The sequence below is a fragment of the Ostrinia nubilalis genome, chromosome 12 (genome assembly GCF_963855985.1).
Source record: "Ostrinia nubilalis chromosome 12, ilOstNubi1.1, whole genome shotgun sequence".
Taxonomy (NCBI): Eukaryota; Metazoa; Arthropoda; class Insecta; order Lepidoptera; family Crambidae; genus Ostrinia; species Ostrinia nubilalis.
The window spans coordinates 14,850,760-14,876,669 of NC_087099.1; the positions used below are offsets into that span (position 1 = coordinate 14,850,760).

A 25,910-nucleotide genomic window follows, 5' to 3' on the forward strand; every position below is an offset into this window, starting at 1 on the left:
AATATTTTCTTTTCGCATAATAAGTTTGATTCAAAAAACTTTTCAATGAGTGTGCCTCGTATCAAACACCACCGGATCACAAAAGTCAAACTCGTAACTAGTTCATTGATATCAGAAAATGTGTAAGATTCCAATAAAAAAAATATCTTGCGTAAAGTCCAAAAACACTAGTGTGCTAGACCAAAGAAAGACTGTTTTGCGTGTAATAATGCTAATTGGTATAAAGTGTATTTAAAAAATAACCAAAAATGTATGTAAGTACCTAAAATAATAGAGTTAGCTTTAAGTTGTTGATAAGTAAAATAAATTATGAAAATATATTATTTTTATGTATTCACAGCCCTTTCATTTGCTTTTTTGATTTGATTTGATAAACATTACACACACAGTTTAACATAAAAGTACAAAAGGTGACAAAAGTGTGGTGCTTCAAAAGACACTCACTTTCATCAATGAAAAAGTGGCGCCAAAAGTCAATCCGTGCACTGCGCAGAAACTTGCGCAGTAAAACAAATTATCTTATATCAACTTCAGCCAAGAAACCCCGATTTTCAGCCACCATGTGACCAAGCTTTTCACAGAAGCTTTTCACGAACGAAATGCTGAAACGGGAAATGACTTCCGCCCGCCCTAGAAAGCGGATGTGAAGGTTTTCTACTTCCGGGAAAGCTGATCGAGGGCAGGGAAATTTCAGTTTTGTGGGCGGCAGTACCAGGCTCACAGCAAGTAGGAAGAGTCCGCGCGTTTCCACGGCGATTGTAGGGCGCGCATGCGTTGACCTATCGATTTTTAGATAGAACATTCGTAGGGAGCGGATAGGTACGAAAGAATGGATGTGGCAAACAATTATTCGGTTGCAAATAGTATTCAAAAGGGAAAAAGCAACTCTTATAATATTACTTTGTTGTTTGTGTCTTAAAAATCCTTTTTCTCAGGAATACCAGGTGGTATTAATTTTAAATTCATATCTCAGATATTCGACCACATTGGAGTTATGAAGAAATTAAACATAAAACATTCATTAATTAAAACATTCTGCCTTTTTTACGGTTCTTTCAGCATAAACATGCAAAGTATAAAAAATCCAGAAATAGTTCACCATTATTATTTGAATTTATTTAATTTACCATGAATGTTGCTGTTTATTTCCTTAATGAATAAAAATAAAACATTAATGGAAAATAAGTAAGAACTTTTTCTTTGTTTCTCACTATTCTCGGTCACACTAAAAAGAATACAGTTGGTCAGGCAGGGTATTATGTACACAGATTTGGAATGAGACCTAGTCCAAAGTTATTTAGCTTCACATCTCCTTGTCGCATTCCTTTCGCATTGTTTCGCGTGTTTCCATCCCCTCGCGTTCATGCGCGCCTGGTAGCTCAGATGTCGCGGAAATTTGTCTACGAAGATCTCAAGCGCTTTCTCACTCGGAAAATCTTATTGATAAAGAAATTCCCACTTCTTGAGTTCACTTTTCGCATTTTATACACTTCCTGCACCACACTTTGTGCGAGTTCGAGCTTGCACCGCTCAAAAGACCGCCCTAATAATGCAGATCGGAAATTCCAGCAAGGAAAATAGGAAACGGGAAAAGCGTGTTCCCAACTGTCAAAACAATGGGGACTTCAAAGTCCACCTAGCGCCATCAAATGGTTGACGGATCCGCCATTTTAGGCAAAAGTACCAGGAGCGCAAAGCTCGCAAGGAGGTTATTGATTTTTCCGCAGTGCGTGGGAGCGGGACGACGATAGCGCGCTGAGCTCTGCCATGATTACTACGATTTCACCCCATTCCATTACTACCCCATCCCCCGAGGAAAAACAGCAACAAGTAGAGCACTATCTTCAGCTTATGAGGCCCTGGTAGCTGCACGTTTTAGTGCCCAGTGCTGGCGCCCCAATCGCATTGGGGGAGCGGTAAAAGTCCCCAAATTATTTATTTTAAATTAAATAGGCCTATTAATAGTCTTAGTAGATGTGGTGGACTGCAGTGGACTGTATGCGTTTGTGTGTGTTCGAGAGCGCTGACCGGACGATGATGACTGCCGTTGAGAGCTTGCCCTTACTATGTCAGGCGTAGTAGGTGCTACTTGCAGGAATAAAACCACTATTTCACTTGCTGAGACTTCTCGCGTTTATTATTCGCTTCCTTTTCTCAGTTCTTGCTTCTTCAGATCACTTGTTGCTTGGAGCACTTGTTCTCTGAACTGAACATGCCAGCTGGAGCGGTTCATTCCGTATTTATGGGGAGCGGCTATCTCCATCCCGCTTTCACATGCTATTGCTATCCCTGTCTTCGGGAAATCCACAGTTTTTGCTAATTTTCTCCAACTGGCAGGTAGTTTTACAATGGTTTCTTATTTTCTACAGATGCGTAATTAATTTATCTACATTATACAAAAAGTTTCATCACAAAATTCCCAAAATTGGCGAAGTTATTGACAAAAAACCTAAAACGGCTCTCTTTACGGTATTGCCTCGCGCAACGGACCATCCGTGCAAGACAAGGACAAAACATATTGCTATCTCACGCTCTAGAATGTTCGAAGCGAGAGGTCCGATATTTCTGTCTCGTTTCTTCTCTATTTTTTCCTGAACATTCCAGATTTTCCAGAAAAGTGTGAAAGAGAAGCTATTTTGTGGAAGTGAGAGATCAGATAATGCAAGAAAGAGGCCTACCGAGTGAGTAAGCGAGAGAGCCTGATGGTTTTCGCTACGGTATTGCCTTTTTGGCGAAAATTTCATGTTCATTTTCTTAATTACGAAACAGATTAATTAGCTAGTTTGCACTATTTGACATGATGCTGCCAACATTAATCTTGACTATTATTGACGTCGCTAACAGTAGAAATAATTTTAGTAATAAAGGCTGGCAGCTAATAAAGGATTTTCTGTTAAAATATTAACAAATCACATACCTAATACGTTCATTTAAAAAAATCACAGATTTAGTGCCTCACACGAGAATAAAATAAAAAATTATAAACATGACTTTTAGAGGCACGATACGAATCAATCAATGTTATACGTGCGCCAGTGGCGCCAACATTTCCATTGGAAAACATATGATTCTAACGAAACTTACGAAAGTGGAAAGATTAGCGTGGTAAATTATAAATATTGGGTAAACTTCCAAGCATTTAAAATATTTTCTTTTCCCAACTCTAATCGATATATGAGACATTGACAATAAATACTTTTTTGCATGTGAAATAAAATGAACTATAAATTACAGACAGGAAGAGATGGTAATTACTATTTTAAACGCCCGTATTCACAAACATTACTATGATATCTCACAGTGCACGTGCACGCAAAGGGTGCAGGGCCGGATCTACCTTTTTTTTTTTTTTTTTTTTCGGTGGTAAAAATGCATTGAGTTGCATACCCGCCACTGTGGTCAGGCGGCGGGTTATGTGGGGCTCTCCCCTCCAGAAGGGAGGGGCCTACCCACTAAAAATCCACCATCTCCGTCTCGCTGAGCACAGGTGGGAGCCGGTGTAGCGAGGCCTTTCCCGACATGTTCCACCTATGCGCAGACCGTCTGCTATGCGTGCAGACTCCAACTTCGACCACGCCATCTTTGATTTTTATAGTTACAGTTTGTTGTACTGCAACTGACCACTCGGAGATATACAACTATATACAAATGATATATACAAATGTACAAAGTGCTTATCTATATTTACATAATATACAATGGAGGCCAGCGGGTAGGTGTAAAAGGTCTATCCGCCGGCACTCATAATGGACCTTACGCTATGACTAGTATTTGACTAGGTGTCAGAGACGACGCGCAAAAGCACGTCGCCTCCGGCCCAACCTTCTCCGCCGAGCAGGGTCAGCGAGGGGATCTACCTCCCTGGCTCGCTCGGCTTCCTCCTTTGCCGACATAACAGTCTCGCAAAAGACTTTCACCGCGTCCCATCCGTTGTCACTGCCGACCATGGCTCTAACCACCGCCGGCAGTGTTAAATCCAGTCCGATATTTGCGCATAGCGCAGCTCTTTGTTGTGTCCATTCCGGGCAGTCTTCCAAGGTGTGCTCCGCTGTATCGACATCGGCGCCACAATGGTGACATTGAGGTGTCCTCTCCCGACCAATACGGTGCAGGTATTTCCCGAAGCAACCATGCCCGGTCAACACCTGCACCATGCGATATGTGAGAGAACCACTGCTCCTCTCTACCCACTGTCGTAAACAAGGTTGTAGAGCGGCGACTGTTCGATGCCCAGCACTGGGCTCCTCCAGCCATTCTGCCCACTCATCTAACATCAAAACACGGGCCTCGTCTCGCCAGTGCTCGATTTCGCGGGGGGCAGGAGGGTTACCATCGCGCCTAGCGGCAGCGGTTCGGTAATATACCTCTGACAGCACCTTGGCCTCGAGCTCCCACGGTGGAGTGCCCGCGAGTGCACATGCTGCTTCCCTTGAGGTCGTGCGGTATGCCCGTGCTATCCTCTGTGCCATTGTTCTTTGCGGCCTCCTCAGTGTTGTGGTATTGTCGCGCCCTAATGCGTCAACCCAAATGGGGGCGCCGTATAGGGCCATAGATCTAATAACCCCTGCAAAAAGCCGGCGACACCCCGTGCGTGGGCCTGTCAAATTGGGCATAATCCTACTCAAGGCACCGGATGCCCTCAGTAGCTTGGGTGCGAGAGCTTTAAAGTGGGCCTTAAAGTTCCACCGGCTGTCAAGGACCAATCCTAAGTACTTCATGGTACCCCCGACACCGATGGAGACGCCACCCACAACAAGTTCCGACCCCACTGGCGGTCTCTTCCGTGGCCCATGGAAGCAAATCGCTTCCGACTTTTCTAGTGCTACCCTAAGCCCAAGTCGCCGAATGCGACTTACAATATGCGCAGCTCCAGCTGTCGCTACAATGGCCGCCTCCCTAAAAGTATTTCCCTTTGCCGTGACTAGGGTATCGTCGGCATAGCACACAACATCCACGCCAGGCATTCCTGGGTCACGGATGGCCCAGTCGTAGCCAATGTTCCACAGGAGCGGCCCTAGGACCGACCCCTGCGGGACACCGCACTCCACTGGCCTCCTGCCCCAGCCGTCGCTTGTTGGGAAAACCACTTCTCTCTCTCGAAGGTAAGCGGTTATGATTTGCCGCAGGTATTGAGGAACCTTATGATGTTTCAGGGCCTCTTCAATACATTGGTGGGGTAGAGTATTAAAGGCATTGGCGATGTCTAGAGACACCGCCACTACACATCCCCCTCGTGCCATCTACCTATGGGCTGATTGGGCTGCAGCCCAGGGCCCCGGGGTTACAAGGGGCCCCCAGATCCCGCTAAAAAGTAGGCCATAATTTAAAAAAAAAATAGTCTGTAAAGTCGGTTTACGGACGATATTTTTACGTGACAACGTCATAAGAAGTTTCAGCCCAGGGCCCCACAAATTCACGATCCGGCCCTGAAAGGGTGACACACGAACCAATCACAGAGCTCTATTCAACGCTGTGCGTTCGATTTGCTGCTTCCCTTAAGCAAGCATCGTTTGTGAATACGGGCGTGCATAAATACAATTCAATAAGCAATACGTGGACCGTGCAGGGACAACAATGGCAAAGTCACTTTAGTGGTATATGTTATTCATGAAAACAAAAAGCAAGTGAAACTAGTTTATTTCTTTGACATTGCATAAATTAGATAAACTAAGCAATAAGGCTAGGCTTGTTATTTGTCTTTGGTTATTTGAATTTGTTAAAAGAATTTATAATCAACTAGCGGCCGCCCGCGACTTCGTACGCGTGGATCCCGTTTTACCCGCTTTTCCCGAATTTTCTTTGCTATAAACCTCACGGAGCCCGAGACCTTTCCAACGAATGCAAAACCGTGGAAATCGGTTCGTGCGTTCTGGAGTTATAGCGTCAGGGAGGAAAACCCGACTTATTTTTATACAGTGTGAGTCACATTAAAGTGTACATATGAAAATAGATGAAACTAGACTTATTTTTATCGACAAAAAAGAGGTCAAAAAAATTTTGAGATTTTTTTTTAATTTTTTATAGAATTTTTTTTCTTCCAATTACTTATTGTAAAGAAAACGTAATCACTTTTAAACTAAGCGGTATATCCTGATAAAATAAAAACTGTAATAATGCAAAATAACAGGCGATACTAAAAAAATACATAAAATACACAAAAAAGGCCAACAAATAATAAAAAATGATACTTTTTGAAAAAAAAACTGCTTATAAATTCGTATTTTTTTGGTTATTTGATAAATTTCTCCAAAAAATGCCCCTATAACAGGTGGTTTTTATTACTTTTTATTATTCTCTATCGTATTATCTTTGTAAAACCAAAAATTGCATGTCTCTATCCCTATCACAACATTTGCTATGATCGTTTGAACAAAGGCCTGTTACAACATTATTCTCCGCTACAGGTAGAGACAATTTTAATTTTAACTAAAATGCTAATTTTACTTCGAAATCTTTTGTTTTTATTTGAAATCTAACTTGTCTTTATCAAAATTACAAATCTAGAGTCATTTTCAGTTTCGTTGTTAACGAAGCGTTGAATGGCGCGCTCGGAGAGGCTTAGCTCAAACGATCATTGCAAACGTTGTGATAGGGATAGAGACATGCGATTTTTGGTTTTACGAAGGTAATACGATAGAGAATAATACAAAGTAATAAAAATCACCGGCTATTGGGGCATTTTTTGGAGAAATTTATCAAATAACCAAAAAAACACGAATTTAAAAGCAGATTTTTTTCAAAAAGTATCATTTTTTATTATTTGTTGGCCTTTTTTGTGTATTTTGTGTATTTGTTTAGTATCGCCTGATATTTAGCATTATTACTGTTTTTATTTTATCAGGATATACCGCTTAGTTTAAAAGTTATTACGTTTTCTTTACAATTAGTAATTGGAAGAAAAGAAATTCTATAAAAAATTAAAAAAAAAATCTCAAAAATTTTTTGACCTCTTTTTTGTCGATAAAAATAGGTCTAGTTTCATCTATTTTCATATGTACACTTTAACGTGACTCACACTGTATAGTAGATTAAAAATTATTACAATATACCTTCTTAATGTAGGTAACTAAGTATGTATTAAATTGAAATTTATGAATAAATAAATAAATAAACGGTACAGGTACAAACGGCCATCTAAAAAGTCTTAGATGGTAAATAGAGTCAATGAAAACTGAAATAAAGTTAATCTTATTACTGAATCAAGACAACTAATTCCATTGTCTTTAAATGCACTTCTCTCTTACGTATATAGGCATTGGGCACCTACAGCTAAAAACTTTTTAAATCAAGCGAACATACAAACATGCGTTATTTATTTTAATAAGATACATCTACTTTAATTTATTCATTCCAATTGTTGTTAGTATGCAGAATTGTCAGCAGAACGGATCTTGCTTCTCTTTTACGTGAACAGGTACTTAGTTTATGAGAAAAAACAAGAATCAAACAAAATCAAAAATATTTTTATTTAATTAAACTTATGAAACACGATAAATGTAAGTAAATAAATATTTTTATGAAAGGGTGCAATATAAAAAAGTTGGAAAATGGCAAACTTACACGCAAAGGATTGCAAAAGACTGGAGTTTGATGAAGCTATTGATGTGACAGGTAAGAATAATATTACATAAGTACCTATTAAAGCCTGGTCCGTGAGCACGTAGAATCCCGTCCAATGACCCCAAGCTGCCCATCCTTGTCGCTCGCACGTAATTATATTGCTGTTGCGACTGTGCGATGCGCGCCCGCAGTGAGTGTGCGAGCGCGACAGCAACATAATTACGTGCGAGCGACAAGGATGGGCAGCTTGGGGTCATTGGACGGGATTCTACGTGCTCACGGACCAGGCTTTAGATGTTAATATCATTGGGAACAGCTAGCCTTTCCAATGACTTCCTGCTACATCATTGGAGAAGGCCGTCCTATGGCTGAAACATAGAGTTAATGGGCTGAAATGATGATGGAGAATAGGACCATCCGTATTCTTGGCGGATAGTTGGGCAGTAAAACAAATTAACATCAACTCCAACTGACAAGCCTCGATTTTCAGCCACAAAGCTTTTCACAGAAGCTTTTCATGAACGAAGTGCTGAAATTCCTGCAGGAAAGACTACTAGGTCATTTAACTAAAAATTATGATCACTGACTAAGTTTCCTTTCTTCTAACCCTAAAGGTTTCGGCAAATACAACGTGAGCGTTCTGACGGCTTGCTGCCTGCTCATCCTGGCCATGTACCTGGACATCTTCGGCTTCTCCGTGGCACTGCCGGCGGTGGCCTGCGACATGAAGCTCAGCACCGCGCAGCAGGGGCTGCTGTCGGCTGTGCCACTTATTGGTAGATATTTGATCAAGCAACTGATTGAAATGATGATCATAACGCGGTGAATGGTATAGATTTTTCCGTAGTACATAGCAGTCCTGTTCGAAAAATTCTTCTTGTTCCAACTCAAAATCAACGGGAATTTCAGCGCAAGCCATGACGACGCCGCTTCTTGTAGAATTTACCTACTTCTATGACGTCTAAACTTTTTTAACATTTAAGTATGTGCACCAACATATTCGGCAGTAAAGTAACAAAATTTCATCCTTACGGCAGTGGCAATATACAGTTAGCACACCTGCTAATAAAGTTATTTAGTTACCTAACCTTATTTTTTTAAGGTCCCATTTTTTACTTGCTACACCTGTTAGGGTCATGAGTAGCTGCAATTTCACAGGTGTAATGATATCGTCGTACGCCTGGGGGCTGTGTGCAGACACAGTGGGCCGGCGCAGGAGCCTGCTCATCGCCATGCCGGTCGGCGCCATCTTGAATGTGGCAGCAAGTATGGCGCCAACTTACTTGACGCTCGCCATTTTGAAGTTCATGTCAGCCTGCTTGTAAGTAGTTTTGTATATTCGCCCGTCGCACGACGTCCACTGCTGGATAAAGGCCTCCCTCAAGGATTTCCTCAACGTCTGGTTCTGCGCTGCCTGCATTCAGGTGCTTCTTGCGACCTTCACCAGATCGTCAGTCTACCTTGTAGGCCTGCCCACACTACTACGTCTTCCGGTTGCTTGATCTTTATATAATTATTTTATTTATTGTTTCAAAAACCATTTTCATTACATTGTCCAGTACATCATCAGCGAATGCCGCGGCGTTTGTTCTGGTTGGGGAGAGCGCTCCGCGACGCGTGCGCAGCCAGTTCATGTTCCTGATGGCCAGCGCTACCATGGTCGTGCAGCTCGTCATATGCGGTCAGCACATTTAATGTATTTTAATGAAGATCATGTCTCCCTAAAAAGCTCAGAGCAGAAACTACTTATTGTTCCTAAAAAAAAGTTAGATACAGTAAGCTTTTAACTGTGGACTAATGTCCACGGTCTATATCTATTTGAAGATGATGATCATCAACTTAGCTAACTCCCACTAACATTCTTTTACAGCATTCGCCCTCCCAATATTCCAATTGACCTTTGCAATCCCAATCTCCTGTCTCTCCCTGATCTACCGTCCTTGGCGCCTTCTTCTCCAAGTCATCAGCTTGCCGGGCGTTATTGGTTCTATAGGCGTACTGGCTGTGTATGAGAGTCCCAAGTTCCTGCTCAGCCAAGGCAGAGAAGTTGAAGCGATGGACGTCTTGAGAGCTATGTATAGGTGGAATGGAGTCAGCAATAAAGCAGAATTTCCCGTAAGTCTGTGCAAGATGTGCTACTTAAATGCCTTCTCTCTTAGATAAAGCCTTCTCTTTAAAAAAAATATTTAATTTATTACTTGCTTTTCTAACTAGATAGAAGCCGTTTACCTTGAAGAGATCGCAACGGCAGATGATACCAAAACCGTCAAAATTGGTTTCCTAAGAAGAACGTGGAACCAAACCGCCCCGCTTTTTAAACCCCCTTTGCTCTACAACTCCTTGAAGCTCTACTACATACTTTTATGCGCATACATGACGTGAGTATGACCTTGCAACCAAACAGTCATTATTCATATTGAACATACGGGTTGGTCTACTGTTTGCCAATATTCTAGCTGGTAATTTATTCATAACCACTACCTATTTTATGGTTTTGAATCTCGCATGCGTAACAGAATTTGCCAATATTTTCCAGATCAACGGGCTACACAATGTGGGTACCCACCATGATCAATGCCTATTTCGACCGAGAGGATATGTCAGGCCAGAGCTTCTGTCAGGTTGCTAGTAGAGCTGCCAGTTCCCAGGAAATTGTAAGTACTGAAATCAGATAATATTTCATTGGAATAACATCACTCGGTCTCACGTTAGTCACAATTTTCTACCCCCAGAATGATCCAGATCTCAAAAGCGAACCTGACTGTAATCAAGCCATCCAGCCTCTAACACTCTACGCTGTCATGGTCTACTCGGGAGTCAGCACGTTATTCTCTATTCTCCTCTCCTTTGTCGTCGGCTTACTCGGCAAGAAGCGGAGCACCTTGTCAGTCTTCATCATAGCAGCTCTAAGCGGGATCCTGCTGCTTTTCGTGACGATCCCACTGCTGAGCATTGGGCTCTTCTTCGTGTTTTTATACGTGGCTTTGATCTTGGGGAATATAAACACGTATTTGGTGGAGCTGAATCCAACTCATCTTAGGTAAGGTCAAAATAAGTATCCAGCTTGTGAAGTAGTAGGCCACAGTTTCAGCTACCCATTTCCGTTTTTTCTCTAGCTTTCATCAAACTGTGATGAATGGTGAGCACGAGACGACATAACCGGAAATGAGTAGCTGGAACTTTAGCCCATACTTAGTACATAGAAGTATAACTTCACTCAGTAGGTAGATCTACAGTTCAGTAGTTACAAATAAAGCAGAAGTTTAACTGTACTTTTGTATTTTTACTTTAGAGGTATGGCGACCTGCCTGTCGGTGGTGGTGGCTCGGGGCTTCGGGTTCTTCAGCGTGCAGTTGATCGCGGGCCTCCTGGCTGATCACTGCACGCCTATGATTAGCGGCTACGTGGTGCTGATCATTAGTTAGTATTTCCGTTAATTATTTCACTATGTTTAGCTTAAGTTTCAATTAAATTTTAAGCGCAAATCACACACCCTAAGAATTGCAATGATTTTTCAGGTGGCTTGGCTGTATCCACATTGCTACCTCCGGATTAAGCAGACCACTTTAAATTGAATGAATAAAATATAAACATACAAAACAATAATTTAATGTGTTTAATTTTATCAAAAAATACCATGGCTCCTCAAGGTTAAACAAATCCGTAATCCAAATTTACTTAAAAAATCCCTCTCTTGATTTTAAAGGGCTCTCTTCACAGGCCATACCATAGGCTCTCTTGGAGAAGCACCATCTAGCGCCATCAAGTCACTGAGCTATTTGATTGAGCTAAGAAGAGCTAATAAACCGGAAGAGACGTTTAATCTATGACGTTTCTTTTTTGTATTTGGCAACACTTTCACCTGCTCATCCGTCATCCGTGATCTGTCAAACTGTCATTCACTTTTGTGGAACCGCTAGCGAAATGTCTGGTTCTGCCGGTGATAATTCAAAACCACGAGTTGTGGTTTTAGGAGGTAATTGTTTAATAAATCATCATCATTCACACTATACAATGTGTTCGGTGTTATAGTGAAAGTTTCATGATGTAACACAGTGCGGGTTTTTTGGTGTTCCTGTAACGGTCGCAGTGTTAGTCATCGTCGGTGACCTATGTTTTTTCGTGAATATTTCAGGGTGCGGCTTTATCGGCCGCAACCTGGTCGAGAACCTGGTTGCCAATGACCTGGTGAGCGGCGTGCGAGTGGTCGACAAGACCCCGCCGCAGCTGGCCTTTCTAAACCCCGCGCACACCAAAGTTTTTGAAGACCCCCGCGTTGAATATAAGAGCGCAAACCTCATTAATCCAGGTCAGTACATAATGTGATGTTAATATAATATATCAATAGCATATATTTTGTTTCTGGGTACCTTTTCATCTCTAAACGATATTGATCAAATATTGTCTGTTGAGTTGATAAAATACTAAATATGAACTTTAAAACAGGTCCTTAATAATCCACCCTTCACTAGGTACCTAACAACTTCAATTGTGTGTGAAAACAAATAAGCCTTCTACTATTACTACTTCTGAATAGATTACATTTCAATCTGTTTGATTTTTTATCCTCCTTCAGCTTCAAATAAAGAAGCCTTTAATATACTGTAAAATTGACTGCCAAGGTAACACACCTTGACTACATGAAAATAGTTTAATACCTTTATTGTTTAATACAATAATAACAGTTTTCCTGTTAACACCCAATAGCTAACTTATTAAGAGTTGTTATGCTTGTTATCTATGTAGGTATATGGTCTTGTTTATATTAAACTCAATCTTATTGGAAATCTTTCTAGAAAAGAGCTGTCAAAATGTGATTTACCAAGCAATATTTCCAGAAGTTGCTCATTCTTTTTACATGGTTTTCTGTCATCATTTTTCTATGCAATCAAAGGTAATCCTTAGGTACACTCACACAAGAATGATTTATAAATAGCAATGCTACATGTAGGTAATTGGATTTTGCAGACTGCAAGGCTTTATCAACTTCTTGCATTATAAGCCCAACTTAGAACTATGTATTTGAATTTTATGAATTATGAAATGAATTGCACATAATATCTTTTCTGTCCTCCTCTCATCACTAATGTTGATTTATTTAAATTTAATTATTAATGAATAATTCATGTTGATGCTGACTTGCCAAACTCACATTAACCAGCAATGTTTCCACCATATTTTTTAAAGAATTATTTAACCCCTCTAGCTAAAATATGCTTTAGTTAGGAACCCACTCCAAAGTCCAGTAGTTGATGAGGATCAAAAAATGGAAAAATATTAAATATTATTTGACCCATTTAGAGTAATGTCTCTGATTTCAATAAACTGACATCATATTGAGGAAAAAATACACCGAAAGGCACAATAAGCTATAAACAATCCTGTCAATGACTTCTCTAGTGGAGATAAGCTATCAACTCAGGATGAGTCACTTCCACTGTTACCTCCAGTATGCAGCAGCTTAACTTGCTTAAAATAAACTAAATTCATTTTCATGCAAAATAAGTTTACCACTCAATTGTAGTAATACAGTGCCGTAGGTATTGCATGATAAATAAAATAGCCTTACATACCTATTATGATAAATTTTAATAGATCTTAATCAAAATGTAATAAAACTGACAGCTCTTTTTATTTATTTTATAGATGTAAGATAAGTGATAAAACTATTGATATTCACCTGTCTCAGAATAAAAATTATTAAATTGCTGTAGTAACACTTAATGATCCTACTAATATTATAAATGCGAAAGTTTGTATGGATGTTTAGATGTCTGTTAACATGTTTGTTACTCTTTCACGCAAAAACTGCTGAACGGATTTTGATGAAACTTTACAGTATTGTTGTTTATAACCCAGAATAACATATAGGCTATAATTTATGACGATCTGTCACAAACTAGGTGAAGCCACGGTCAAAAGCTAGTAGGTATGTGCATAATTTATGCAACAACACATTGCCACTGTAGTATTTTTAACAGAGTTGCTCATCATTTATTATTGACTGGTGTGAAAGCAGTTATGTATTGCATTACCAAAGTAATTGCTCTGTTATTTAATTGCTATATGGTTCAGTTAGTAATTAACGACATAAGCCCTGCCTTAAATGCTATTTATAACAACTGCTTGTATGACCAACTAGGACGAAGTATGGAAAAAATTTAAGCCACGGAGGCTACAATATTAATGGGATAATTTTTAAGTGAGACAAACAAGGCAAATAAGTAGTACCACAAGGAAGTGACTGCTCTCTTTAGCATAATAATAAATAATACATAGCCATGCATGTAAAATAGAAATACAGATATACTCAGTATAGGCGAAACTAATAACAGTATCCACACTCATTTACATAGACAAGACGTTGAGTCTTGTTCTAATTAGAGAGTAACAGCGATACAAGCAAAAGTAATAGTCGTTGTACATTTTTATCTTGCTCCTATTAAGTTATTGTAACTAGCTATTACAACTTCCTACTTTTACGGAGTTACAATATTCATGTACAGACGAAAGTACATCAAGCTTTATACTGTGGCATTTTATATGTATAGTTGTTTAAGGTGCTATATTGCAACAAAATTGTGTAGTTCTTGTTGTAGTATATTTTATATCGTACTTGCTTATTTTTATTATAATAGATTTTATAAATATAGTCCAGTAGAATTAGCTTTTAAATCGGAAATAATTCCTACAAAAGATTTTATTGTTTTAATGGCTTCATTGGTTGCCCATTAAGACTCTCCTAAGTTTTCGATTTCGACGGAGTTGTGCTTAAGTGGTGGGGGCCCCCGAAAGAGGCATTTTTTCGGTTTTCCGGTTATACCGCGTAAAGGACTTACCCTATCAAAAAGTGGTCTTCATGACGGTTGAAGGGCACTTAATCCTGCATTGAATAAGACCAAATTCATATGTTTTGGACAAACCGTTCTCGCGCTAAAGTTCGGCAAAGTAGAAAATATACGTATAATTAATGACCCTCTCCACGTCCAATGGTTTGTTACCCACAGGCTTCCAAGTCTTGAAAAGGGCCACCTCAACCAGTGTAACCCTATCAAGGCTTACGAGCTTGATGCGCCTATCCTTGTTCGTCCCAGCCGTTCCTTAACTGCGGTTGCTGCACCTCTTCCTGGCACTCACCTGAACGACTCTGTGTTACCTACTGTGGCTGCCCCTCTTCCTTGTATCCTAATATTATAAATGCGAAAGTAACTCTGTCTGTCTTTCACGTCAAAACCACTAACTGATTTTGATGAAAGGCATAGAGTTTTTATCCCGGTTTTTGAAACAGGGACGCGCGCGATAATGTTTTTCTGTGACAGATAAAATTCCACGCGGGCGGAAAGCTAGTGAAACTATATGACTATTATTTTACCCGACTGACATTATTTTCCTCAAAACTCTGCTTAGCATAAACATTATAAATCATCAGCGACAGACATTATGATTATGATACACGTGAATATGCCGGCGCATTGTTAAATAATGGCTTGTGAAAACTAAAATAATACAGTCGACAACAAATTACACTATTTTTTGTTTTAAAATCGCACCTATTTCAAGTGCATTAGATGTCACAGTGATTACCTTGATGTCGTCGGTACATCGACCATTGTCTTCGCTTGTGCTTACGTGACGTGCGTGCTAAGTCATCAACGGTCGAACTGTTCGAGTGTTTAACGACTTTTTTTAAGTTAACACCCAGGTTCGCGAAGTTATTTTTAAAGATAGTTATGTCGATTAGATCAAATATCAACACCTCGTTATTTATTAGTTTGGAATCAGTAACCGCAGCTTGGCTCATGTATAGATAATTTGATTTCAGTTACATACAAGATGACTTCCGATACTTCCGATATTCATTACCGAAATTAATATGACCTTTACTTCTTTACTTACAAGTCCCGTTTTCCCTCTTTACAGAGCATCATGCAAAAGCGAAGAGTTTACTGTTACCTTACTTTTCTTTTACACCACTTTCCACTTAATTTTCTGTTACACCACGTATTTAGGGCTTTGTTGAAAAATGTTCCTTACCCCTTGACTTACAAGCTCCATTTTCCAGCATCATGCGCATCAGCTCTCGACCCTGCCGACGGCGCATCCTGGTCCCTCGTCATCAACTGCGCGGGAGAGACGCGAGTCGGCCAGACCGAGGCAGTGTATGCAGAAGGCATCGTTACGCTCAGCACTAATGTGGCTAAGCAGTGTGCTAAGCAAAACGTACCTCGGCTCGTGGAGATATCTAGCGGGCACATGTATAGCAGCGACAAGGTTGGTCATTTTGTCGACACAGTCTATAGATTTGTTTTAGTCGGCCAGACCGAAGCAGTGTATGCAGAAGGCATCGTGACGCTAAGCACTAATGTGGCTAAGCAGTGTGCCAAGCAGAACGTGCCACGACTTGTGGAGATATCTAGCGGGCACATGTATAGCAGCGACAAGGTTGGTCATTGACGACACAGTCTATAGATTTGTTTTAGTCGGCCAGACGGAGGCGGTGTATGCAAAAGGCATCGTGACGCTCAGCACTAATGTGGCCAAGCAGTGTGCTAAGCAGAACGTGCCACGGCTCGTGGAGATATCTAGCGGGCACATGTATAGCAGTGACAAGGTTGGTCACTCGCGACAGATAGCTTTTAGACTTATTTTAGTAGGCCAGACGGAGGCGGTGTATGCAGAAGGCATCGTGACGCTCAGCACAAATGTGGCCAAGCAGTGTGCCAAGCAGAACGTGCCACGACTTGTGGAGATATCTAGCGGGCACATGTATAGCAGCGACAAGGTTGGTCATTGTCGACACAGTCTATAGATTTGTTTTAGTAGGCCAGATGGAGGATGTGTATGCAGATGGCATCGTGACGCTCAGCACTAATGTGGCTAAACAGTGTGCTAAGCAAAACGTACCTCGGCTCGTGGAGATATCTAGCGGGCACATGTATAGCAGTGACAAGGTTGGTCATTTTGTCGACACAGTCTATAGATTTGTTTTAGTCGGCCAGACGGAGGCGGTATATGCAAAAGGCATCGTGACGCTCAGCACTAATGTGGCTAAGCAATGTGCCAAGCAGAACGTGCCTCGGCTCGTGGAGATATCTAGCGGGCACATGTATAGCAGTGACAAGGTCAGTAATCACCATCGTCAGGTCATTTGGTTTCAGAAGCATGAATCTCTCTAATTCACTCTAGTAATGAGGCAGATTTACTTTGGTATCGAGGCAAAAGCCAGACTGGTTGGGTGTGAGTGGTCACACTCGTGGATGTCACAAATAATTGTCCTTCCAAAGCAATGTGGTCCTCGAGGAGTAGATTAGGACTACTTGTAATATACTCTGGGACCACATTGCTTCGTTCGCACTATTATAAGAAGTACAAAGTTGGGCTTTTTTACAATAAGAATCAGTGAAACATTCGATATGTATGTCGTTTTTCCCGCGATTCGCACCCACCATTGTAATAACACCACAATGGCCCTACCTTTAAAAATACCCAATTCTTTGAATTAAACCCTATTAATGTATACTGAGAATGTCTTATGGTTAGTTTATCTTCATCAGTAAATAAATAAATGCTGCAAACCAAATAAATTGTCGTCACTCTTCAACTTTTATCTTGTTTCAGCCTCACAAAGAAAGCGACCCCGTAGAGCCGTGGACCGTGGAGGGCCGTATGAAGTATAAAGTGGAGCAGGAGCTGAAGAAACTGGAGCCCGAGCTCAACTACACGGTGCTTCGTCCCGCTATCGTGTATGGTGTCGCTGACAGGAGGAGCTTGAGTGAGTCTGCCAAGCTATCCATATTCCTTCCTTTTAAACCAAAGACCTCTACTGCTGGATATAGGCCTGTCCCAGGGATTTCCATAATGACTATTCCTGCACTGCCTGTATCCTCCTTTCCGTGACCTTCACTTCTTCAGATCTTCGGTCTGTCGAATGAAGGACGTGTTTATGGTTAAACAGATATAGTTTTAAGTACAGTTTGCGATGTCTAAGCCGAGTTTTGCATTTGTTTGAGTGCACATGGATAGTGTAGGTGTGACAGTTTAAATTACTGCTTTTTGGCAGTTGGTCTGAGGCGCAGGTCCCCCGCGCATCTGTCACATTTCACCTCTTGTACTGGCAGCAGCGTGACATGTTTAATTCTTAGTATTTTGTTCTTCCTGTTTCTTCACTATTATAAAGTTCTGCTATTTATGTGTCCCACTATTTGCAATGAGGGCTATCGTTTTTATACTTAACAGTTGGCACCCCTGGCGATTGACAGGACCTTACTCTACAGTGGCGCCATCTTGATGAGTGCAAATGCGATAGTCCTCCTACCACTTTAGCGCTCACAAGTTGGCGCCACTGTCTTCGCTACTAGCAAGTGACAGGACCTTACTCTACAGTGGCGCTAACTGGTGAGCGCTAAAACGATAGCCCTCATTAAAAAATCTATCTAACTTACAGCGCCCCGGCTTCTATACGGAGGCATATACAAGCACCTCAACGAGACCATGAAGCTTCTCTGGACGGCCGACCTAAAGATGAACACGGTCCACGTGACGGACGTCTGCCGCGCGGCCTGGACGCTCGGCCGTCATCCTGACGCCAACCGGCAGGTGTACAACGTGGTGGATGACGCCAACACCACGCAGGGAAGCCTGGCTGAGCTGGTGTCGGATATCTTCAAGATCAACCACGATTACTATGGGACGGCGATTTCTACGCTGGCTAAGGTAAGAGTTCTAGTGTCAAGATAAGTTAATATACTACCCGATCGAGCTAAAGTCTGGTTCGTGAGCACGTAGAATTCTGTCCAATGACCCCAAGCTACCCATCCTTATCGCTCGCGCGTAATTATGTTTCTATCGCGCTCGCACACTCACTGCGGGCGCCCGTCGCACAGTCGCGACAGCAATATAATTACGCGCGAGCGATAAGGACGGGTAGCTAGGGGTCATTGGACAGAATTCTACGTGCTCACGGACCGGGCTTTAACTGCGCATCTCGCTGGAATGCGACTCCCTCCCACTTGTACGTACACCGCGCGTTCGCCCCGTCCGGACCAGAGCGTCGATGTGACGTCACGGCCGCCAGATACGTAGTTAACTCGACGTGGTTGTAATAATGAAAGCTTCTCTGGACGGCCGACCTCAAGATGAACACGGTCCACGTGACGGACGTCTGCCTGGCGCCAACCGGCAGGCGTACAACGTGGTGGATGACGCCAACACCACGCAGGGAAGCCTGGCTGAGCTGGTGTCGGATATCTTCAAGATCAATCACGATTACTATGGGACGGCGATTTCTACTCTGGCTAAGGTAAGAATCTAATGTCATGATAAAGTAATATAATAATGACGCTTCTCTGGACCGCTGACTTCAAGATGAACACGGTCCACGTGACGGACGTCTGCCTGGCGCCAACCGGCAGGCGTACAACGTGGTGGATGACGCCAACACCACGCAGGGAAGCCTGGCTGAGCTGGTGTCGGATATCTTCAAGATTAACCACGATTACTATGGGACGGCGATTTCTACGCTGGCTAAGGTGAGAATCAGTGTCAAGATAAATTAATATACTACCCGATCGAGCTAAAGTCCGGTCCGTGATTCATGATTACTATGGGACGGCGATTTCTACGCTGGCTAAGGTAAGATGTTCTTGTGTTAGGACGTGTGACGGACCGGACAGAAACCGGCTCGTCAACACGCCCTTGCACGCTTGCTTATGTCAAACGTCAGCAAGATTTCACCTGTAAACTGTTACAGTTATTTTACGTCACATGGTACTATCTACTCAGTTATGCGCCTATGCTTATTTCATCATCATCTGAGCCATAGGACGTCCACTGCTGAACATAAGCCTCCCCAATGCTTTCCATGTTGCCCGGTTGGTAGCGGCCTGAGTTCAGCACCTTCCTGCTACCTTTATGATGTCGTCGGTCCACCTTTTGGATGGACGTCACACGCTGCATTTTCCGGTACACGGTATCCACTCCAGAACCCTGCTGCCATGCTTATTTAGAAACATCCAATGACAGCTATCGTTTTAGCGCCCACTAGTTAGCGCCTAAAAAGTAGTAAAGTAAGGTCCTAAGATAATGACGCCAACTGATGAGCGCTGAAGCTATAGGAGGATCGCATTTGCACTCACCACGACGATCGCGCTACTGTAGAGTAAGATTCTGTCACTTGCTAGTGGTGCCAACTGTTAAAAAAAGTAAAACGATGCCCTCATTGACACGTCACATTTTACGTCAGCTGATTGCCGTTTTTTTTATCCAGAACGACATAGCATCAGTAGCGGAGGAAGCGAACGACAAGCATTTAACTGCGTGGGCCGACATTTGCCGCCGCTATTCGCTTGCGCACACGCCGCTGGAACCAAGCGCCGGCGCAGAACTGCTGTTGAACAAGCGACTGTGTCTTAGCGGGGAGAAGCTCAAGGCGATCCTGCAACTGGACGTGCCTAAACCCACTACTGAGAAGCTTTTGCAGGTAAGAATATTACTTAACACCTTCTAATTTGAAGGTAATCGCTTTCAAACAGATGGCGATTGGAGCAATCGCCTTCAAACTGATAGCGATTAGAGTTACGCGCACACGCCGCTGGAACCAAGCGCCGGCGCAGATCTGCTGTTAAACAAGAGATTGTGTCTCAGTGGGGAGAAACTGAAGGCTAGACGTGCCTAAACCCACAGCTGAAAAGCTTTTGCAGGTTGGTACCTACTCATTTGGGCTAATCGCTTTCAAACAGATGGCGATTAGAGCAATCGCCTTCAAACTGATAGCGATTAGAGTTACGCGCACACGCCGCTGGAACCAAGCGCCGGCGCAGAACTGCTGTTGAACAAGCGATTGTGTCTCAGCGGGGAGAAGCTCAAGGCGATCCTGCAACTGGACGTGCCTAAACCCACTGTTGAGAAGCTTTTGCAGGTTGGTACCTACTCATTTAGGGCTAATCGCTTTCAAACAGATGGCGATTAGAGCAAATCGCCTTCAAACAGATAGCGTCTAGAGTTACGAGCACACGCCGCTGGAACCTAGCACCGGCGCAAAACTGCTGTTGAACAAGCGATTGTGCCTCAGCGGGGAGAAACTGAAGGCGATCCTGCAACTGGACGTGCCTAAACCCACTGTTGAGAAGCTTTTGCAGGATAGTACCTACTCATTTAGGGCTAATCACTTTCAAACAGATGGCGATTAGAGCAAATCGCCTTCATACAGATAGCGTCTAGAGTTACGAGCACACGCCGCTGGAACCTAGCACCGGCGCAAAACTGCTGTTGAACAAGCGATTGTGCCTCAGCGGGGAGAAACTGAAGGCGATCCTGCAACTGGACGTGCCTAAACCCACTACTGAGAAGCTCTTGCAGGTTGGTAGCTTCTCATTTAAGGTTAAACGCTTTCAAACAGATAACGATTGGAGAAATCGCCTTCAAAAATAGATAGCGATTAACGATATCTTCAGCTTGCGCACACGCTACTGGAACCAAGCGCCGGCGCAGAACTACTGTTGAACAAGCGATTGTGCCTCAGCGGGGAGAAACTGAAGGCGATCCTGCAACTGGACGTGCCTAAACCCACTACTGAGAAGCTTTTGCAGGTTGGTACCTACTCATTTAAGGTTAAACGCTTTCAAACAGATGGCGATTAGAGCAATCGCCTTCAAACAGATAGCGATTACTTACGCGTACATGCCGCTAGAACCCACCGTCGGCGCAGAATTTTTGTTGAACAAGCGATTGTCTCAGCGGGGAGAAACTCAAGGCGATTCTACAGCTAGACGTGCCTAAACCCACTGTTGAGAAGCTTTTGCAGGTTGGTACCTACTCATTTGGGCTAATCGCTTTCAAACAGATGGCGATTAGAGCAATTGCCTTCAGACTGATCGCGATTAGTTACGCGCACACGCCGCTAGAACCCAGCGCCTGCGCAGAACTGCTGTTAAACAAGCGATTGTGCTCAGCGGGGAGAAACTCAAGGCGATTCTACAGCTAGACGTGCCTAAACCTACTCCTGAGAAGCTTTTGCTGGTAAGAATAGTACTTAATACCTTTTAATTTGAAGGTAATAGCTTTCTAACAGCTCGCGATTAGAGAAAGCGATTACTTTCGATGACATCAGCCGTCGTCTCGCTCGCTCTTACGCCGCTGGAACCCAGAAGCTTTTGCAGGTAGGACTTTGTACCTTGGTGCTTAGAGAAATCGCCTTCAAATAGATGGCGATAAACAAGTCATTAACTCGCGTAATGCCGCTCGAGATTATCGACGGCGCCGAATGAACCGGTAGAGGCGACAAGTGTTAGCTTGTAGGACTTATCGCTATCTAATACATAGCGATTAGCAAAATTACTTATTTTCGCGCTTTAGGAGAGTAATCTAAAAATAGCTGGCACATTTTCTCTTGCATTCTATCTTATTGGTTTGCGTTATCCGTTATCCGACAACGCGAAAATAGTGACTATTTATTAAAATTAACATCTTCTTTTGAACGTTCCAGGTACTAGAGGACTACGCATCAATGAATCTCTTCCCGAAGGAGCTCCTGCTATGACCAGATACGTAAATCGATTGATACCTTACACCAGTCTGCTTAAGTCGAAAATATTATAACCGTAGTTCTCAATCTACCCGTGGAGCTTAAGGTATGGATGTTAACCATTTAAAACGTAATTTCTTAAGTTGCAAATCTTGTATAACTTGATTTTAAACTAGCTCAGTTTTTTATATGTTGACTTTGTATTCCTAACGTAACACTGTGATAAAAATACTGTGGATACATTTTGAAATGGACGAAATACAATAAGGAATTGAATGGCGTATAGTTTCAATAATTTTCTGTCTACACAGATTCGTAAAATGAAATTTAAAGTAGTTTTAGAACTGTCTAAACATTTGTTAAAAGACTATGAACATTCAAAATTGCTCAAGACAGTATTCTGGTTCCCTTTGAACAGCATTGTGTCTAAAACTGTTTTTAGAAACCAATCAAATAGCCTATTTCTATAAAATATTAAGCTTTCACTGCCCAACAATAATAATCTTATATTTTTTTTACAAAATTACTCATGAAATATTTTCTGATTCGGCGATTTCAAATGTACTAAACTAAACTATTGCGTCCCGTAACTTTTCGCTGTAGTATTTTATATGTGAACGGACAATAATATAAACAAACATTTTGGCGAATAAAACCACGTATTGTAAGAAAACTAAAGAAGTAGAATTGAAGACTGCGAATACCAAAAAGCAATTATCGAGATTCGCTTTTTCTAATACTTTCTAAAACTGCATTTACTTGTTTAACGGGAATATGTAAACTAAGATTTTATATGAACATAAAGTTTCTATACGTAGTACTTAATTTTCATTATTTTAAGACTAAAATTTTTTTAAATTCTTTTTTAAGATGAAGATCTTCAAATTGAAAATATGTGATTTAATTTTATAAATAACTTCATCTGCAGTTGTTTTACGCTTTCGTAGATGTATCGCTCATTTTTTTAGCTTGTAATAATAAACTTCCAAAATAAATACATAAATAAGCATCACACGGTGTCGCTTGCATAATAAAGTATGTATTAATGATATTATATATCTCATTTAGTCATTAAGTGTCAATGGAGATTTAAATGTTATTATATGTTTTAAATTTAGTATGTTTAGGGTTAGGGCTTCCCAAAGATTCCTATCTTTGTTTCTAAATTACAGTATTTAAAATACCTTTCGAAGTGCATTTATATTTTAGTGCTGCAATCCTTTAATATTATAGTATTTTGAGAAATGTATTGTATTCGATCTTAATCGTAAATCATTAGTATTAGAAAACATGTTATTCCATATAAGTATAACTATTATTTCTCGTAATATGCGTGCTCATTGAAAAGAGGCAAAAATATCTAAGGCCATATAAGAAAAAACAATATTAAAGATACAAATTATATCATACAGTTCTTGAAAACCAACGGTGTATCAAAATAACAGTTACACCGTATTTGTCGCTTTTATTTCTGGGAAAATACGGGTCACATCAATGTCAACAGGTTACATCTGATTTTTGGGTAATGGTGCTGAAAGTTAAGTGCCTAAAGATTTTATAATCTAAAATCTATGACCAATAAAATTAGGAATCGTCAGAATTCAACTTTAGCCCAAATCAATAGCTATAGCAATAGCTATGAGCATAAAAAACGTGCACATAGTGCGTTTAGCAATATTGTTTTTTCTAATATGGCCTAGAAGTATATGCCAATGTTTTCCTAGACGACAGGCAAAACCCTTTTATGTTATAATCTATTTAGAGTCAATTACACCTTAGAACGTTTATAAAACATTGGATTTGGACAATGTCAAAACCTACAACTTGTGATGTATTTCAACGGTCTAAATATTTGATATTGTTTGATTTTGACGAAAACCTTCCTTCAGTTGTTCCTTAATCTGAGGTCTGTAAGTAGATAAAGGGTCCACTATTTTATACATATGAATATAATCACACATTGTAAAACAATTAACTTAATAATATTATAAATGTTATGTAAGTTTGTGTGTGTAGGATTGAGTTTCATTTAATTTTTCTTATATGATGACCCACTAGCGGTTCTATATCATTTTGTCAGATTTTCACACAAAATTTGTATAATTTTAAAACTATGTATTTTTAAAACCAGTATTTGAACATGTGTGACAATAAAATTGTGTGAGCGATGTTTTAATGTCATACGCCTTATTCAGGCTCTGTATTATTATTTGACATTACCTAAGGGTTTGTAAAAGCCCTAGAATATAATAAAAGTTCTCCAGTGGACCCAAATTCAACGCAACGGACTGGTGAGAGCTTATTTATCCCAAAATGGAGATATTTTGTACGCCCTGTATATTTTCAATGGCAATATGCATTATACGTGTAATAAATACTTCTATTGCAAAAACTAGCCTTTTATTTTCCGTTTACTCTTTATTATCTCTTGTAAGTTTTCATCAAAATCCATTATACAGGGTGTAAGGTACCTAACACCCTGTAATTTTTTGCGGGAAAGAGTAACAAATTGATCATCAGATACGGTTTCTCTGTTATAATAATGTTAGTACTGGAGATAGTGTAGAATCTATCAAGACCGCTCTTATCTCATACGAAATAAAAGCTTTCTTGCAGTGAAACACATTATTTTTAGTAATAACACAAGTAATTAATTAAAACTTACATTTTATTCCACAAAATCAGTATAACTTGATCCACATCAAAGAATACTGAGCGAACAGTAATTAACAATTATTGCACTTTAACATCAAGAATTTGCGTTGCTCTGAATCTAATAAACGGTGATCCAGTCTGCACTTAGGGAAAACCCTAAAATGAAGTGCAAAACTAGCTATTATAACACCCTTCAGTCCTCCAGTTGTTTCCTTGTAAGATGGAGTAACTATGAGCACTCTATTTGCTATATTATGGGCCTAATCAGTCAGGGCCTGAGACATGGGAGCGGCACGAGAGGATGTTTTTGTTGGCGTCTAAGAGTAGGCGCACACCGTTGATTTTTAGTTGGCCGATAGTTGTGCCCGATTTTAAATTGTATGAAGAATCGGCCAAATCGAATCGGCGTAGTGTGCGCACTCCCATACATGCCCATACTGATCAACTGCCCGACTAAACTATCGGCCGACGAAAAATCAACGGTGAGCGCCTACTCTAACGTCAGCAGACTTCAGATTTGTATACTCTGTCAGCTGTCACGTCATAATAAGTCAATGCCACCAGCCGTCCCGTGTCGCTCCCATAATTCAAGCACGCAGTTAATTGATAGACCTATAGCTACCCTTATAGAATCGGAGCAACGCACTTATATACAAAGTCAGTCACAACACAGCATAGCATGCATTTAGTCGAATCCGGTCGACAAATAAAATATTAATAAATTGAAATATTATAAAGAAATCTAAACTAGTAAATAACATTAGGTGTTTTGTCTACACACGTACAGTATAAATAGCTATTTTATTTGTCAATCGAATATAGTGCCCTTAACATTAATATAGTAAACAAATTGCCACTCAACTAGCTTTAGATAAAACAACAAATAATTGGCTAGAATATAACATAATTAAGTACTCGCGTGAAAACTGTTACATACATCAAAAGTGATTGCGACATTATTTTAAAATAAGGCCCAAATTCAGAATAGGTTCGTCATCACCTCCTTTGAAAAAGATTGAAAATAAATTCAAAAACACTCAATGTAAAGGTGAAAATTGACATTGAATTAGCAGTCTTCAAGAATCGGCTGTATCTAGTATGATACAAGTAGTTTCCAACAAGCTAGCTTCAATATGAGCGATATGATACCAAATATGAGATCTTTCGTTCTATT

The 25,910-nt window shown here is 40.9% G+C and overlaps 2 protein-coding genes across 2 annotated transcripts; both read left to right on the forward strand.

Annotated features, from left to right (window-relative positions):
- The first annotated feature begins 7,394 nt into the window (after positions 1-7,394).
- LOC135076598 (putative transporter svop-1) lies at positions 7,395-11,166 on the forward strand. The gene is made up of 11 exons (XM_063971027.1): positions 7,395-7,414; positions 7,541-7,611; positions 8,175-8,336; positions 8,719-8,881; positions 9,120-9,241; positions 9,431-9,675; positions 9,775-9,938; positions 10,097-10,214; positions 10,293-10,600; positions 10,853-10,980; positions 11,079-11,166. Exons 2-11 carry the CDS (start codon positions 7,548-7,550, stop codon positions 11,114-11,116), a joined length of 1,512 nt encoding a protein of 503 aa, XP_063827097.1. The 5' UTR covers positions 7,395-7,414; positions 7,541-7,547; the 3' UTR covers positions 11,117-11,166.
- Positions 11,167-11,426: 260 nt separating this feature from the next.
- On the forward strand, positions 11,427-24,473 carry LOC135077031 (uncharacterized). Its single transcript, XM_063971623.1, has 7 exons — positions 11,427-11,536; positions 11,696-11,869; positions 15,623-15,831; positions 17,179-17,332; positions 18,005-18,273; positions 19,826-20,038; positions 22,043-24,473. The coding sequence occupies exons 1-7, from the start codon at positions 11,485-11,487 to the stop codon at positions 22,094-22,096; spliced, it is 1,125 nt and encodes a 374-aa protein (XP_063827693.1). The 5' UTR covers positions 11,427-11,484; the 3' UTR covers positions 22,097-24,473.
- The last annotated feature ends 1,437 nt before the right edge of the window (positions 24,474-25,910 follow it).

Coding starts and splice junctions, on each gene's coding strand:
- LOC135076598 (XM_063971027.1), top strand. CDS start 7,548: ATGGCAAACTTACACGCAAAGGATTGCAAAAGACTGGAGTTTGATGAA. Junction 8,337..8,718: donor GTCGGCTGTGCCACTTATTG/GTAGATATTTGA, acceptor GCAATTTCACAG/GTGTAATGATATCGTCGTAC. Junction 8,882..9,119: donor AAGTTCATGTCAGCCTGCTT/GTAAGTAGTTTT, acceptor TACATTGTCCAG/TACATCATCAGCGAATGCCG.
- LOC135077031 (XM_063971623.1), top strand. CDS start 11,485: ATGTCTGGTTCTGCCGGTGATAATTCAAAACCACGAGTTGTGGTTTTA. Junction 11,870..15,622: donor CGCAAACCTCATTAATCCAG/GTCAGTACATAA, acceptor TCCATTTTCCAG/CATCATGCGCATCAGCTCTC. Junction 18,274..19,825: donor CGATTTCTACGCTGGCTAAG/GTAAGAGTTCTA, acceptor TTTTTTATCCAG/AACGACATAGCATCAGTAGC.